Source organism: Poecilia mexicana, unplaced genomic scaffold (genome assembly GCF_051168715.1).
Source record: "Poecilia mexicana isolate PSO_F unplaced genomic scaffold, ASM5116871v1 scaffold_16, whole genome shotgun sequence".
NCBI classification, from domain to species: Eukaryota; Metazoa; Chordata; class Actinopteri; order Cyprinodontiformes; family Poeciliidae; genus Poecilia; species Poecilia mexicana.
The window spans coordinates 25,229,631-25,246,433 of record NW_028263385.1 but is presented as its reverse complement, the minus strand read 5'-3'; the positions used below and the strand labels follow the sequence as shown (position 1 = coordinate 25,246,433).

At 39.2% G+C, this 16,803-nt stretch overlaps 1 protein-coding gene across 1 annotated transcript in view; it reads right to left on the bottom strand.

The window, feature by feature from the left end:
* The window catches only part of LOC106921836 (zinc finger protein 407-like), a 189,920-nt gene extending 178,355 nt beyond the window's left edge, over nt 1-11,565 (bottom strand). Inside the window, exons 1-3 of the mRNA XM_088014319.1 lie at nt 11,450-11,565; nt 7,416-8,047; nt 5,029-7,227 (exon numbers count right to left, since the gene is read on the bottom strand). Of these exons, the coding sequence (XP_087870445.1) occupies nt 5,029-7,227; nt 7,416-7,980 (2,764 nt within the window). The 5' untranslated portion in view covers nt 7,981-8,047; nt 11,450-11,565. The remainder of the gene's footprint in view (nt 1-5,028; nt 7,228-7,415; nt 8,048-11,449) is intronic.
* Nucleotides 11,566-16,803: the final 5,238 nt, after the last annotated feature.

Genomic DNA, 16,803 nt, shown 5'->3' with positions numbered 1-16,803 from the left:
GCGACACTTCACTCTAAGTGGCAGCCGGCTATGATATCCACGCATGCATCTTTGAGGAAACCCTCACCCTCTGCCAGCGAATATCCCAAGACGTTCTACAATATTTATTCCAGGGGCAGCTGCTGATTTGATTAAGCACTTTGTGTAGATTACTAATTCGTTCATACACGGTTCACTTGCTGTGAGCTGGAAGTACGACACATCGAATTTTACACCAGTAACGAAGATTGAAAGGCAAGCTTGTGCTAACAAGGTCCATAAACACAAGGGACAAGAGAAAGAGGGTGTGTGGAGGGAGGGGGTGGGGGGGTCGCACATGGCCAGCCTCTTCATTTCGCATATCTCTGCAGTACACCACACATATTTACATAGGCATAAACACAGGAGCTAATAAAGACAGAGGAAAAAAAAAAAAAACTTATTACAGCCCCAATTGTAGCTGCAGACTTCACACCCAAACGCCGAGAAATCACACACAACAATACCGCCGTCGACACCTAATGAAAAAACAAAAAGACAGCCGCAAGGGTCACACCACACCCACCATCACACCTACATGTTAGTTTCAGAACCCCGCCTCACAGCCGAGCTTTATGTTCCCAAAACACATTGGCCACTGAGAAAACATAAAGAGACAATCATCCTTTCTTCCCTTCTCACTCACACACTTTCAGACACATCCAACCTAAAGTTGAGAAAAGGGAGAGAGAGAGAGAGAGAGAGAGAGGCGTGTGGGGAGATGATTTGTCCAGATGGCTGGCTGAGCATGAAACATGGCAGAGTAGAAAGAGAGAGAGCGGGATGTACTGTCGCCTCCCCCCCCAGCCCCCGCTCAAACATCTTATCACATTAATACTCCACCACTCTACTTAAACAGCCTCCCTGAAACTGAAATTGACCATCAATGCGGTGTCATGTTAAATTAATATTGCCATCCACACAGGGGCAATGTGGCTGCTTCACATCCCAGATGAGACAGAGAATGACTAATTCATTTCCTGAGAGGAGAGAGAAACCTCATGCAATGTTTCACCTCACATATCGTGATGTCTTAAGCTTTTTTTTTTCTTTTTTTTTTTACATGCCACACACTTTCTGCCGTAGCCTTCAGCTTTCAGGTTTGGAGGAAAATAAGAATAAAAACATGTCAATTTCACATGAATAAATGACTTTGTGCTCATGTTTGTTCCATTTCTCTTTGACACATGAGATTGCAAGATACCTGCATAAAGTTTATTTCAATCTCTTGCCTTCCTTTCCATTATTTCAGATTACAAATATCTTCTTTTTTTTTCTTTTTTTTTTGCCGCATAGAAATGAGTGGATCTGAATTTTGGCACCAAGTCAGAAATATATTAAACATAATCCTTTATTGAAACGTTTCACCTGTCAGCACCAGAGTGTGAAAAGTGCACCCAGAGAAGCACTTCTGCCTGCGTGTTGCCACAATGTTCCGTGGCATCTGTGAAAGGTTTCTGTACACAAAGTCGAGAATTTTATTTTATTTTTTTTAAATGTGGCAGCATTTTTGTAAAAAAAAAAAAAAAAAAAAAAGAAAAAAACACATGAAGTATGTTAATACTGCACTTCCACAACTGACAAACATGACAATGGAAATTAAATAATGATGCAATGGAGCCTGAAATATTTTGACATGTGGAGGACTGTACGAGTAAACTGCAAAGGCGTCCTCCACTTCCCTTTATGCAACCTGGTAGCATGTTTTAACACATTCCCCCAGCTGCTGAATGTTCCCTTTTTTATTCATCCAGCTTTCAGGCTGCTTTTTTTTTTTTTTTTTTTTTTTTTACAAAAATTCAAAATAAAATAAAAAGTGGCACCTACTCCTCATACTGGTCACCAGCTTGGTCACACACTGCTGTGGGACACCGTCCTAATCTTCGAAGAGCATTTGTTGCTTTTCAGCCAAAATAGTCATGTTGGTCACTTTGGCAAAAAAAAAAAAAGTTCCCTTAATTTATGGGCAAAGTACATGTGATTTTTTTAAACATAAAAAGCTGAAATATTAATGGGAGTGTATATACTTTTAAGATCCACTTTAAAAAAAAAAAAAATCCATACAAAGAAATTGCCATTGTATTGGGTGTTCTTTTAAAAAAAAATTATTAGCAATTCTAAATAGCAACCCAAATCCCACCCTGTGTGTTAGCTCCCATGCCTTGCATGTGTGCGCATTGCTTGAAGCCTCGGTCTGAGGTCAGACAGCTCGCTTTGGTGAAAAAGTGACCAATTTAGCTCGAAATGCTAATTTCAGCTCATTGGCAAAAACGCAAGCCATGTGTACGGGTTTCCTTAAAGGGACAAATTGACAAATCTGTGTGCAGCCTCCCACCACCGTTCCCTGATTTCACTGATTAATCAAGTGAATAAAAACTAGGTCTTAATTAAAAGGATCTGGACGTGCTCCCTGCTCGGAAACTGGCAGAACCCCACCGTGCCGCTCCGCGGCCCCCGCGAACAAACTCTCAGAATGAATGGCCGCACGTGAAAAGGTAAATAATTCACTGTAATGAGGGAATTTAGCAATAATAGCAACTGACGTATGCTGTCAAAACGAGGAGAAATAAGGCTCGTCTTCGAAACGGAAAGCGCTCATAAAAGTGGGGATTTAATCACCTAAGCAAGTCCGCCGCTCTGTTGGATAAAAACAAAACAAACTGTTTATTTGAAACTTTAATGTGCCCTTGACTGGACGCCATCTTTTGGGACCTCGGTGTCACTACTTTCATTTTCTTAAGTAACACTAAGTAAGTGACCTCAAAATTCAAGAATTATGACACTGGGTAAAATTATGAATATGTGTAGGGTAACCATTAATATAAAGAGTGTAGAAGCTACGCATTAATCACTGGGATTTAACCTCCAGTTTTCACAGCTTTAAGCCGTTTGAGTTCAGCAGGAAGAAATTGGACTTTGGCACACAAGGAACCGTGATGTAAGATCTGTAAAATTAGATAAATTGTATTAATCTAGGACTACGGCGTCATTTCCTCCAACACCCCTCTTAAATTTAAGAAGATTGCGCTGGAATAAAATGTGCTGATGCCTCTTGAATTTCTGGGCTGAATCAACATAAAATCAGTCTATAATTGTGAGGCATAAGGCAAATATAATTTGATTTCCAAGTCTTGCCACAGATTCTCAATTGAATTTGGGTCTGGACTTTCGCTCCCACAAATTCTTAAATACATTTGGTTTGATGATCCTCTCAAAGCCGAAGTTATCCAAGTTGGTGCTGCACCTTTTCCTACCACAGTGATTCCTAAAATACTTTTCTTCCACTCAGCTTCCTATTAACATGTTTGCTGAACAACCAGCAATAATCTTTTATGGTGTATCCTCTTTGTGGGGCGGGGGGTGTATGAGAGTCTTCTGGACATCTGTTCAGTCTATTGACTTATAGACCACTTAGAGGGCCAAGAAACCTTTGAAGGTGTTTTCAGTTAATTAGCTGACTAGGGTGTGACAACATGAGTTTCCAAAATATTAATTATACACAATATTCTAATTTTCAAGCATCAAAACTACAAAAGACAACAGGGTGGTTTTTCGCCCTCGACGTTTATATAATTCATGAGTTTCACCCTCTGAAAGGAGCAACAAAAAATATTTACCTTTTTCATGATAATCACATGTTTTTTTTGTTTGTTCTTTAGCTAGGCAGTTATACATAAGGTAAAATCAACAGTCATGTCAAACTTGGATAAATAGTCATCAGGTTAGCTGGTCAGCTAAAATACCAACTCAGGCCATCCACTGTCTCCAAGTGGAAACCTTCCTTACTTTGTCTGACTCTAAAAGGAGGCTTCACACGCCCACAAAGACACATGTACACACACACAGTAAACACAGAGCACGGACTTCAATTAAAGTCCCATTAAAGTTTAGCCTGAAAGGGAGGATGGACTATGGGAGGCAGAGAGGGGCATTTATTGATGGCGCCCTCACATCTCGTTCCTGCATTAAGTTGATTTTAAAAGCAATTAATACACACGGTCAGGGAAAAGTAATGGAGCGCCCCGTGTTCTTAACCTGCCGGACGTCTCCCTGCCGAAGCCCTGACCAATGCAGCCCTGCTTTGCATTATAAATGACAAGATAAATCCTAATGGATTGAGGATAATCAGCTAGCCATGAAGGCTGACACACACACACACACACACACACACACACACACACACACACACACACACACACACTTGCCAGGCATACAACCCCTCTCTCTCTCTCTCTGTCTCTCTCTCACACACACATACACACACACACACATATATATATATGCGCAAACATGGACATACAGACACCAGGGAAATTAAAGGCTTTGAATATGTCTGCATTGATTATTTTAAATTATTAGCCCACCTCTCTTTGGACCTCCAATGCTTTTAGCCTAAGCTTTAACACATTTACAGAGACTTATTGACTATAATTACAACTGAGTCTTGGTAATGGACACATCAATTATGAGTCGCACATGTCTCTGACCAAGCGTTGCTCAGGAAATCCCAATCTGGGGTCCATTAGCGTCTCTCCTGTTGGTTTGAAGCTCAATCAGTCTCTACCTTCACCTCTACAAAAAAAAGAACTATTACCTGGCTGAAGTAGATAGTGGCCTTGACAATAGCCTCAGCAGCCACTGAAGGAGTCTGTTTCGCCCTATTTAATGCTGTTGCATCTAAAAAAAAAAGCAACAAAGGCCTAATCGCTAAACACTCACTAAAGGAGATTATTGTTTTGACATATTCAGGAAAACGTGTCACATTTAAGTGCTCACCCAGACTTCCAAAGAGCAGCGTATGTAATCTGTATCGGGTACAAGAGGTTTTAATAATGTATGCCGCTGCAAAGTAGTGAATTTGTAATAATGCATATGTAATGATGTTTTCAAATCAAGCAGCTAAACTATGTGGTACAACTAATAATGATATGCATGTTTTCACAACATGTTCAAAGTAGGAGAGAGGGATGAAGATTCAGTGAGTGAGTGTGCGAAGGCGAGCTCACGTACCAGTGTGTGTGCGAATGTGTGCCAGGAAGGCCATGGAGTTGCTGCTCTTGCACACCTTGCCGCAGTATTTGCATACACTGCCCTGGTTCTCCTCGCGCTCGCGGTTGATCTGCTCGGTGTCCTCCAGCACATACTTGTTGACCTCCCGCAGGAGCTCCTCGTGCTTCTCCTTGATGTGGACAAACAAGTCCTGCTCCGTCTCGAAGCGGTCGGTGCATTTCACGCACTTGAAGCTCGCGCCCCCCTCGGGCAGCTCTTCCACGCTGTTCTGCTCGTTGCGGAGATGGGCAGCGCTGGAGAGGTGCTGGTGCAGGTTGCTCTCGGTGTAGAAGGACTTGCCGCACACCAGGCAGTGGAAGTGCCTCTCTTTGGACGGGTGCTTCATTGAGATGTGGACGTTGAGGCCGCTGAGACCGTCCGCCATGAAGCCGCAGTCCTCGCAGCGTATGCGAGAACTGCAGGCTTTGGCCTCATCCCTGACCTTCATCTCCTTGGGTTTGAGCTTTCTCACGTATGTCGAGCTGGGGGACGTGACGCTAGATATTGGCCCTCCAGTCAAAGATATGACAGGGGCCTCTCCTTCCAGCGCCATACTCTCTGCCAATGTTACCTCCTGCTCTGCAAGGGCCTTGAAGGAAACAATGCTGGCATCAAACGGGGGAGCTTTGGACATTTGCATATCAACAACCGCTGCATCTTCCTTTGAAGTCTCCTCTCCTGCTTGTGTACCCTCTAAATTCTGATTCTCTTCATGTGCAGACTCATCTAATGGAAGATGAAGTTCGGCTGAAGCCTGCTGCACAGTCATCTCAGCTGTCCGGTTGGTTGATTCTGGTTCATTGTCAGCCGACGATGTATTAGTTGTCACTTGCATTTCATCTTCACCTCCAGTTCCACCAACCACAACACGAACAATCTCTGTAGTGACCGATGGCGCAGCTGGATCTTGCATTTCCACACACGGGCTGTCAATGTAGCAAGATCCCGACCAATCTGAGGGGTTTGGATGTTCACAGCCAGTGCTGGAGTTCTGCCCAGGAGGCTCATTGATCTCCGTCTCTTTTAAGGGATGTTCTGAAGTTCTTTGTTCTTTGCCCTTTTGATGTTCCAGATATTTCTGACTTTTTTGTTTGTGCTTCTCTGTGCTAGCATGACGATACATTTCCCTACTAGTAACGGCATAGTAGCTGCATGCTAGACAAACATACTCAAAATCTTTGGTGTGCTTTCTCTTGACATGGAGATGGAGGGATGGGATTGACTGGGCAACAAAATCACAAAGACTGCAAGCATTGACAGAGTCATACTTGCTTTTTTGCTGGCTTGTGTCAGACTCAGTTTGGTCTTGGTCTTTGTGCTCTCCAAGAAGTTCCCCATCTTGTTCTTGCCTTGCGTCAGTACGCTGTGTGCCAGCATCTGGTGCGCTGGTTGGCTCAAGCAACGGCGCACCGGAGTCGGCCCTCGCCGGGCTCTTACTCGAACTCTCCTGTGCTCTTTTCACATGCTTCTTAGTAAAACAGTGACGATCCATATCTCCCTTGGTGACACAGCTGTAGTTGCACAAAGTGCAGCTGTAGCCATAATCTTTGCTGTGTTTGCGGCGAACGTGAACACTGAGATTAGTGGCGTTGGACACAACCAAGCCACAGTATCCACAAGTTGTAGAAGACCCTTGTTTTGGTCTTCCTCTTTTCTTTCTTGGAGGCTCAAGTTCTGCATCTTCTTCCTCAGTCAGCACAGACTCGGCTGCCTCTGACAGCTCATCGGCTTTCTGTTGATCTTTGGTCAAAGTAGTCCCTTCTCCGGGGACCACCTGATCGAGGTGACCCACAACTGCATCCTCTCCTGCACAGTCTCTGCTAACTTTCTCAACGCACTGTTCAAATGAAGAAGCTTCTGATTCTTTTTTTACTTTCTGTTGCTCCAAATGGCCATCCGACGACAGGTGAGAACTCATCCACTCTGAAGTCGCTGCAAAGAAGTTGCAGACTTTGCAGCGGAGCCACTCTAGGGTGGGGTGTTTATCGCGAGTGTGCCTTTCCAGCACTGCATTGCTGCCCACCCTGAAATCACAGATTGGACATTTCAGCTGGAACCTGCTGAGAACACGCTTTGGTGCCACTTTTGACGGTGAAGCCTTTTCAGTGCTGCAGCTCTCCACGGCTTCCTCCGATTCGCCCACGTTCTCCTCCACCTCAACTAACGAGACACAGAGAGATATCCTTCTTTTTAGCCTTTCTCAACAAGTACAGAGAAACATCATGGTCATCAGTATCCAATGTTAATATTTAATTCACTTAAAAATGTATTTCACCTGTATGGTTGAGGATGTAAATATTTTCATGGATGAAATGTCAACTGTGAACAGAAGATAAGGGGATACTCACAAGTTAAAGGGACATCTTTGGCATGGTATCTCTGAATGTGGACATCGAGAGGAGCCTTGTCCCTAAATTCATGTCCACAGTAGTTGCAGGAATAAATGATCTTAGGTTTCGGGGTTCGCTTGCTCACTCTTCTCTCCTGAGCCATGTTAGTCTCTTCTTGGTCTAAATCTGGACTCTGGTTTTGTTCACTGTCGTCTTCCTCGGTTTTTATGGTGACTTGCTCCTGGACTTCACTAGCATTAAGATTGTTTACCTTTTCTTCATCAGGTGGAGGATTTTTTTCAGTGACTTTCCCATGTTTTCTTGTATAATGAGTTTTCAGTGATCTCGGGTACATGGTTGAGAACCCACAAACTTTGCAAACGTTCTCCCCGCCCTCGCGTCCACCGTCTGGCGATGGCCTCTCAGCACGTTCTTCCTCTGCCTTATCGAGTTCACCAGCGCTGCCAGGGGAGACCCCTGTGGTTTCTTCCATCTCCATATTATCTGCCGGCACCTTCACAAAGTCATTTTCAGCTGATTTCCTCTCAGCATCCCCCTCTCCTAATTCCAGGGTTTTTTCCATATCATTTCCTGTTATAGTTTCGCACAAATGTGAAATCCAGTGGTGTCATCAAAACCGCATCAAAATCCTGAGGAAAAAAAAAAAAAAAAGAAAGAAATACAACATGTTTATATGCGGCATGTCCAAGTGTCTAGAATATATTACTGCATAACAGCCAATACCAACTCCAAGATCGGATGTAGCTCTCAGAATGAGTTTGTATGTAGCTCATAATGTCCTACAATTGACCCTATACTTTCATAAATGATATGTCTTTCTTTTAATAAGAGCAATGTGAAACTTTATACTTAATTACCATGAATTACATATTAATTTCCTACAAAAAACATTACTTTCATTTAAATATCCCATTTCTGACTACTGATTTGCATGTACAATAAAAAACAAACAAACTCACATTCCTTTTTGCATTTTTATTTAAAAATCTAATCTTTGTGGCCCATGACTACTGTCATCTTCACAATTTTGGCCTGCATGACAAAAAGTTTGGACACCACAGCCAAGATTATGTGAAGGTAAATCCAGTTCAACTCCGTCTGGATAAACATGAGTAAATGTCGCCATCTAGTGTTAATAGACACGAACTGTTACTAAAAGAGTGGGAACATAACAGATTGTTGTTTCTAATAATTAAAAGGTTGTGTTGCATCGCTATCATTATTATCCGAGTGACCTATAAGTAACATAAATAACCACTGTAGGTAATCCATCATAACGCTGTATTTGTTGCAGCTTTTTTCAACTTTATCTCACATTAAAACATTTAGGTAAAGTCTGGTTTTGTTGGAGTAAATATGATTGGTGAGTCTCACGTGAGATTTTTAAAAAATCTCACGTGATTTTTTAAAAATATATATAAACCATAATATTACAAGCAAACAATCTTAATGATCGTTGTTACTTATGAAAACATATTTAAAAGCAGGTTTTATTTGGCTCTTAATTGAGTTATATTAATGCTGTAAATATTGTAAATTCAATTATATCATGTTTTTATAATCAGTTTATTTTAGGGAGGGTGTAGGAGATGGTGGTGGAATTCATCCTCTGTTTGTTTTTAATGCCTATATAGTCAGACTGGATGGGTGAATTAAGAATATCTGTGAAAATCAGTTTTCAAATCTTGATCCCAGTTTGGATCCATGTCTGTACTTTGACTAAGCCATCCTAGTCAAAGTACAGATCAAAACACATGTGCTTTGATCTAGCTCTGGCTGGAAGGTTAGTGTCATTCTCCTGCTGAGAGGTGAGCCTCTGCCACAGTCTCAGCCAGGTTTTCAACCAGGTTTTTCTTACAGAACTAGGCTACATAAACCTTCCCATCAGACTTCTTAAGATTATCCCAACAGAGCTGTGGATTTCTGCAGCTAGCTACTGAGTTACCTTCTCAGATTAATGCACACCTTACCTGGTCTGTCAGTTAAATAAATAAATAGTCAGTGGTTTTGTCTCAGTAGGTTGTGCCATACTCTTCCCATTTTCGCAAACATGACATGTTTTATAACTTCTCTGCCGTGCTCCTTGGTCTCCATGATGCTGTTTGTTCACCAGTTGTCTCTAACGAAACTCTGAGGTTCATACTAAGATTAAATGACACTGAAGTGGACTATGTTTACTTATTAGTTGACTGGTTGCAGTGGCAGTGGCGCAGTTGGTTGCACTGTTGCCTTTTCAGCAAGAAGGTCCTGGGTTTGATTCCCAGCCTGGGGTCTTTCTGCATGGAGTTTGCATGTTCCCCCTGTGGATGCTGGGTTCTCTCCAGCTTCCTCCCAAAGTCCAAAAAATATGACTGTTAAGTTAATTGGTCTCTCCAAATTGTCCCTAAGTGTGAGTGTGTACATGGTTGTTTGTCCAGTCTGTCTCTGTGTTGCCCTGTGACAGAATGGTGACCTGTCCAGGGTGAAACCCGTCTCTCGCCCGAAACGTTCGCTGGAGATAGGCACCAGCACCCCTCCTGACCCGATTAGGAACAAGGGTGTACGGAAGATGGATGGATGGTTGCAGTGGTTTTTAATCAGAAGTAAATAGGGCTGAACATAATTCAGCTATGTGCTACTTTGTGTTAGCATTTTCAATAAAGTTATTTCACCTTGAAGTTTTCGGTGGTAACATAACTGTGAAAAAGTTCAACAAGGATGAATATTTAGTGAATTGTAACTGCACAGTTCAAACGGCACTTCAATGGGCATATGTATGTATCCTACTGGTATTAATGTGTAATTGTTCACTTTTGTATGTTTTTGTATTTTCAAACCTTGACCAGTTGGCAAAGCTTTCACTATTTTGTCAACAATTTAAGTTCTGTATCCATGTCAAAACACATCAGGTATGGACAGAAAACACAATTTTCTATAACTGTTTGCATGCTATTTTAACAAGCCAAAGTCTGAGGGTTAACCATTTATCTACTTATATTTTAATTTCATTTTCTAATTTAACTTCTATATTCTAATTTAACTTCTATATTTCCACTTTCTAAAGTGACCATCCAGCTGTTGTTGTTTTCTAATTGCTAACATGCTTAGAAATTAAACTAATGCAACATTTTTGTATCCACAAATAAGAAAAATCTATAAAACATAGCTTAACAAACATTTCAAGAAAGCCAAAAAAATGTAAAATACAGAGGCATTCTTTTATTTTGACAATGAAAGATAAGCTACATCCACTGTACGTGTGGAATAAAGGTGGAGGCAACAGATCTTCAAGAAAATCTTATAAAACTCCTAGTGAAAGTAGATTTTTTATGCCTGTCTGGACAATATTTGAGGAGACCAAATGTTGTCCATACGGACAGTGAAAGTTTTAGTTTTAGCACGATAGCTCCTAGGAGAGGAGAAGCAGATATAGATGCATGCAACATCTTACGTCCTTCATATTTTACAAAACTACTTAAAAACACAGCTAACATTTTGGTGGCTGACTACATTAAGTTTGACTTTTTGCTTACTAACTAGCCCAGCAACATTAACTGAAAGTCGTGTTAAAGTTAGCCACAGATGATTGTAAAGCACGCCAAGACCTCTACACCAAAGAAAAACTATAAAAAAACCATTCCGCAAGGTGCACCACTTTTGCAAAAACCCATATATTTGAGGGTTCAATAGTTTATGTCCCCGTGTCAGAGTAAAATTATGTAGCACTGCTGAAGCTGGAGTCTGCTGCTAACTTGCTAACTAGCAACACGTTCCTCTACTGTACTTTCACAGACTCACAGCGCGTCCAATGAAATGCCTTTCTCGGCTATGTCAGCCAATCATAGCAGGGCTAAGGCGGGTCTAACAAGCTCGAACGTTTGGAAAACGACGGCAGCACAGAGGCCCAAAAAGGAGGCTAACGTCGACCTCTGAATTAGTCACCCATATAGTCTGAACAGCATGTTAAAACACCGTATATCCATAAATGTCGCCAATTTAAACGCAGCTTGAGTAAAAATATGAACTAAATTTCATAAATCAAGCGGACTTACCCCTTGTTAGATGAGTGTTTCCGCGGTGCGCGCTTTTTTGCTGCTAGACACAAATGGCGTACCGTAGCGTGAGCGATGCGTCACAGGCGGCCTTGTTGTCCCCGGGTTTTTTCTACATCAGCTGGTAGACCACATGATGCATTTTAGTACCATGGGAATATTGAACAAAGATGCCCGTTAAAACCTCTTAAAACAATTTAGCGCACAAAGGACTTTGCATTTTGCCGTATAAATACATTGATAGTGAATAACTGACGGATAATAAAAGCTGAAGACGTATTGGAAAAGAAAGAAAAAATATGAGCTCATTATTCATTTTTAATTTGACAATTTTCCAACGATAGAATAAAGCATAAAACCAGGTGGTCTATATAAAATAAAGACGCATCAACATTTTAAATATCTGTCTAACCGAATCCAGGGAGCATGTAGTAATAAAAAACACATAAAAAGTCAGCATAAATTTAAAATAAAATTTAGAAAGCACAAATAGTCACATTACCAATACGTGATAAAACAGAAATATTCATTTGTTCACGTATATGTACATGGTTTCAAAAACTGAGAACATTTTAAGTTTTACATTTTATATTTTTTTTATTTATCTATTTATTTTGCATTCAAAACCTATGCTTAACAGTTTTTTTTCTATTGACAACCACCCATGAACTCTGTTCTAACTAAATTTCAAGTTTTTTAATTTTGAGTTTGACTTTCTTTCTATGAAAATGCACATCCATTACTTTTTCTTATTCTCAAAGATTTAGAGCATGAAGAAATACAATTAGCTACAACAACCAAGGACATTTTTGTGTGTGCAATCAAGGATAAATTTCACTTGGAATTCAATAAAATTTACAATACCTTCTTTGTCATCCATTAGATGGACCAAAAGTATCCAATTTTCTTTTCTATCCATTTTATTTATTTGTTTTTTGTAATAAATTTGTAATATTCCAAAGTGTAGCACTAAAAGGTGTAAAATTGTGTTCAGACAACAAAATCCAGTGGAGAAAATATAGTAAGATTTAAACACTTAAATCCTGTTATTTACATACCCTGTATAAAAAGACACTTTTATACTTTCTGTCTGATCATGTTACTTGGGTAAAATGGTTTGGATGTCCTTCCACTGGATTCTTACAATAGTTAAGTGGAATCTTGGCCCATTTACACATATTTCCTTTGGGACTAAAGTCAGGGTTTTTTTTTTTGTTTGTTTGTTTTTTACTTTTTGCCCACTCCAAAACATTGATTTTGTTCTCCTCAACCTCCTCTGTATCTAGTTTTTCAGTATGAAATGGCTCATTGTACATTTGAATGACCCGTTGGTGTCCACGCTTTACCTTCCAGGCAGATATATTGATATGTTTCTTCAATATTTACACGTATCATTCTCTTCTTATGATATTATCTGTTTCGTGTAGTGCACAAGTCCCTCCTGCTGTAAAACACCTTCACAGTAAGATGCTGCCACCACTGTACTTCACAGTTGGGATGGTGTGTTCAGGGTTACAGACATCCACATTTTACCTCCAAATAAAAAGAATGATTGGACATTCCCCATTTATATCTGTATGCCTTTGATTTATTTATTTTTTTGTATACAAGGTGCTGCTGTAAAATAAATCCACAAGTTCTCCTCCAAAACCATGACATCATCACCTGGGCTTTTCCAAATTGCTCAAAGGCATAGTAATGCCATTTGTCTATAAAAATAGTTGCTAAAGAGATGTTTCTAACTGGTTGTAAGATTTTAAAACAAGGGAGTAAAAAAATAAAAAAATAAATAAAACAAGGAATGACTTTCCATTGCTTAACACTCTAAATTTTAGTTTGTGTGCTACACAGAAACACTGTGTGTGTGAGAAAGAAACCCACTCACTGCCTGCATAGTTTACTTTTTTTTTTTCTCTTTTGGTCAAGCCTTGATGAATCACCACTTCCATGTGACACCCAACATTAGCTTTATGGAAACACTTAAGATGGATTAATCCGTGAGCATTAATTGATTAAGCAGTCCAACGAGTCAGGAGGTGATAAATGATACCGACCCCAAACGAACACACAATTTGGGGTTTATTTTTGCAGTAATTCGCTTTAATTCATCACAGTCAAATTTATATGACATGGATGGTTTGAAACACATCTGGCCTCCTGCCTAATTTTCCATTTTTCCATTCAAAATAGAATAATTTGCTACATAAATTTATCTATACATAAAGATAAACATTATCTTTATGTATAATGTTTACTGATTCTTTAATAAAAATAATATATATAAATATATATAAATAAATAAACAAATATCTATCTATATATATATTCTTTAATATTATTCTTTAATAATAATAATTATATATATCAGTGATTCTTGAGAATAGGGACAAAACAGGTCCTATGGATAAAGCATGAAATTTGAATAAAATATACACAAAATATATTTTTTTCAAATATCTAACTAAACTAACCTGGGTCATGTGAGCACAACAATGTATATTTTTCTTTTTTTTGCTGAATATTTTTTTATTTTAAACATTGTAGTCGGTGGATGATGCCTGTAAAAGCCCTTGTCCAGGAGCAGAACTCAACACATTCTTATAGTTTAAAACAATTAAAGAAATACTGAAATTATATATTATGACAATTAAGTATAAGTAGTCATATAAATAATTATAAAAGTATCGATAAATTGAATTAAAAATAATTTTTAGATATTTTCCAACTCCGTTAAAATTTGTCCTTAGTTTTTGTCAACACCGTCAGAAATGAAAAGAATGTAAAAAAATCAGGCATTATTGGGGGGCACCAGAACTTCTGAGGACCCCATGACGTTGTCTTTTCTCTTCCTTTGCTAGGAGGGCTAGTTAGCTCCGGTTAGCTTAAGTTATTCTTTAGTTTTTTCTTCTGTTTTATTCCTAAGTTGTTTGTCACAACCATGATGTGTCAACTCCATAACTGACAATTTACAAAACTTTGATGAAATTTTGCGAAATAAAAGCTTAATTTTGGTAAACTGTAAAGATTTAATGGACCTGACGAGCTACAATATGGCCTCCTTCAGAATAACATCATATAAATTGAGGTAGTTTGGCATTTCGTCAACTCCGTCAGATGTCAACTCCGTCAGAGTTTTTCTGACTCTTTCAGTGAAATTGTTGTCAAATCTCACTTAATTGTGCAACTAATTCATTTTAATGTATTTTACATGAATTGCATTACTTCACATGTACCAAGTTTTTCATTTTACTCACTAGTTTGTCACCACCTTCAGTTCTGTGTCAACTCCGTCATGCACTGTCAACTCCATCAGATGGACTTTTTCTTGTTTTTTGTTTTAAATAATATTTATTTTATTTCTTGAGAAGCATTTGTCTGTAAATTGAGTAAAAATATCACTAATGGGGTATTTTAAAAATCATTTTAGATTTATTTTTGTCAGATGGTGATGACAAAGTTCTGGGTCAGGTCGATTAAAAATGTAATTTTTTAAAAAAAATTCGCAACTGGGAGCCTGTACCTTAGCATCTTCATATTTTCTAAACATTATTTGTCATATTTGCATACATAAGGTTGAGAAATAATAAAAAAAAAATATGGGAAAATTAAAACCCATTTTGTCCCTATTCTCAAGAATCACTGATATATATATATATATATATATATATATATATATATATATATATATATATATATATATATATATATATATATATATATATATATAAAACCAAGTGGCGGGCATAGTGTACAGGAACATCTGTGCAGAATATGGACTGGAAGCCCCGAGGTCAAAGTGGGGAACACCCCCAAAGGTGGTGGAGAATGACCAAGCTAAGATTCTGTGGGACTTCCAGATCCAGACAGACAAGATGGTAATGGTGAACCAACCGAACATCGTAGTGGTGGATAAAGAACAGAGGAAAGCCGTTGTGGTGGATGTAGCAATACCAAGTGACCACAACATCAGGAAAAAGGAGCATGAGAAACTGGAGAAATACCAGGGCCTCAGAGAGGAACTGGAGAAGGCCTGGAAGGTGAAGACCACAGTGGTGCCTCTGGTCATCGGGGCCCTTGGGGCAGTCACCCCCAAACTGGAGCAGTGGCTCAAACAGATCCCAGGAACAACATCAGACATCTCAGTCCAGAAATGTGCAGTTCTAGGCACAGCCAAGATACTGCGCAGAACCCTCAAACTCCTAGGCCTCTGGTAGAGGACCCGAGCTCAGAGGATGAAAAAAGAGAGAGACCACCCGCGGAGGGTGAGAAGGGAATTTATATATATATATATATATATATATATATATATATATATATATATGAATGTATTTATATTGTATGTATATTGTCATAATTTGTAATTATTCTTTAATAATAATAATAATAATAATAATAATAATAATAGGGAGAGGTGTTGTTCTGCTTGTTGCCCAACAGCTTCGGTCAGCATCCAGCGTTAGTCATGTCCTTTTTTGAGGACATATTCCGTGCCGTTTTCTAAAGAGGTATTAAAATTTTAAAAAGGTAGATTAGCTGTAGGAACAAAATATCCCGCGGGAGACCAAGTTTGTAGTCAAGAGTATTTGTAGTAATAGTGACGCTAAACCGGACTCTTGTTTGCAGTATGGTAACGATATTGGAAAAAGCAAAAGTCATTTATGTTAATATGTTTGATTAACATAGCAAGTTAATTAAATAAAATTTACCATAAACTTCTGAGAAATAAAACACACAAAATGGAACTTCTACAGGTATGACGGATTTATAAGAAATCTGCTGAGTAAGCAATATGTGACGTAACATCAATGTGCGCATGCGCATTACCATAAGGTATGTCGGATTTACGGGTATGACAGACAGTCAGAACCATAGACAACAGAACACCTGAAATGTAACTACTGGAAAATTTCTAATTAAGAATGTTTCAAGTATAAATGCAGCCAGATGAAGGTTTGGTTAAAGCTTCATCTTATTTTAATATAAAAATATGATTTTAATTTCAATTAATTACTATCAATAATAAAATGTTCTACCATATCAGCCTCAGGAGATGATTGAGGGATGAAGAGATGCTGATTTCTGGTTCTTTAGGCTCTAATGTGTCTACATTTCCTCTCCTGATCCATCCTGTCTATCACACTGCGCCACGATGGACACATTTTTAAAATTGTCTTTATTCATCCTCACAAACATTATTCCCACTCACGTATGTATCTTTACGAGATGTTTTGCTTCCAAGGACGGTGGAGTATCGGGTCAAGGAAGTTTTAAAAAGACCCGGGTTGATAGCGCCTTACCGTGGCTGCGTAGTGTCCGTTTCTAGGCAACCGTGACAACAGCGTCGGTCCGTAGCG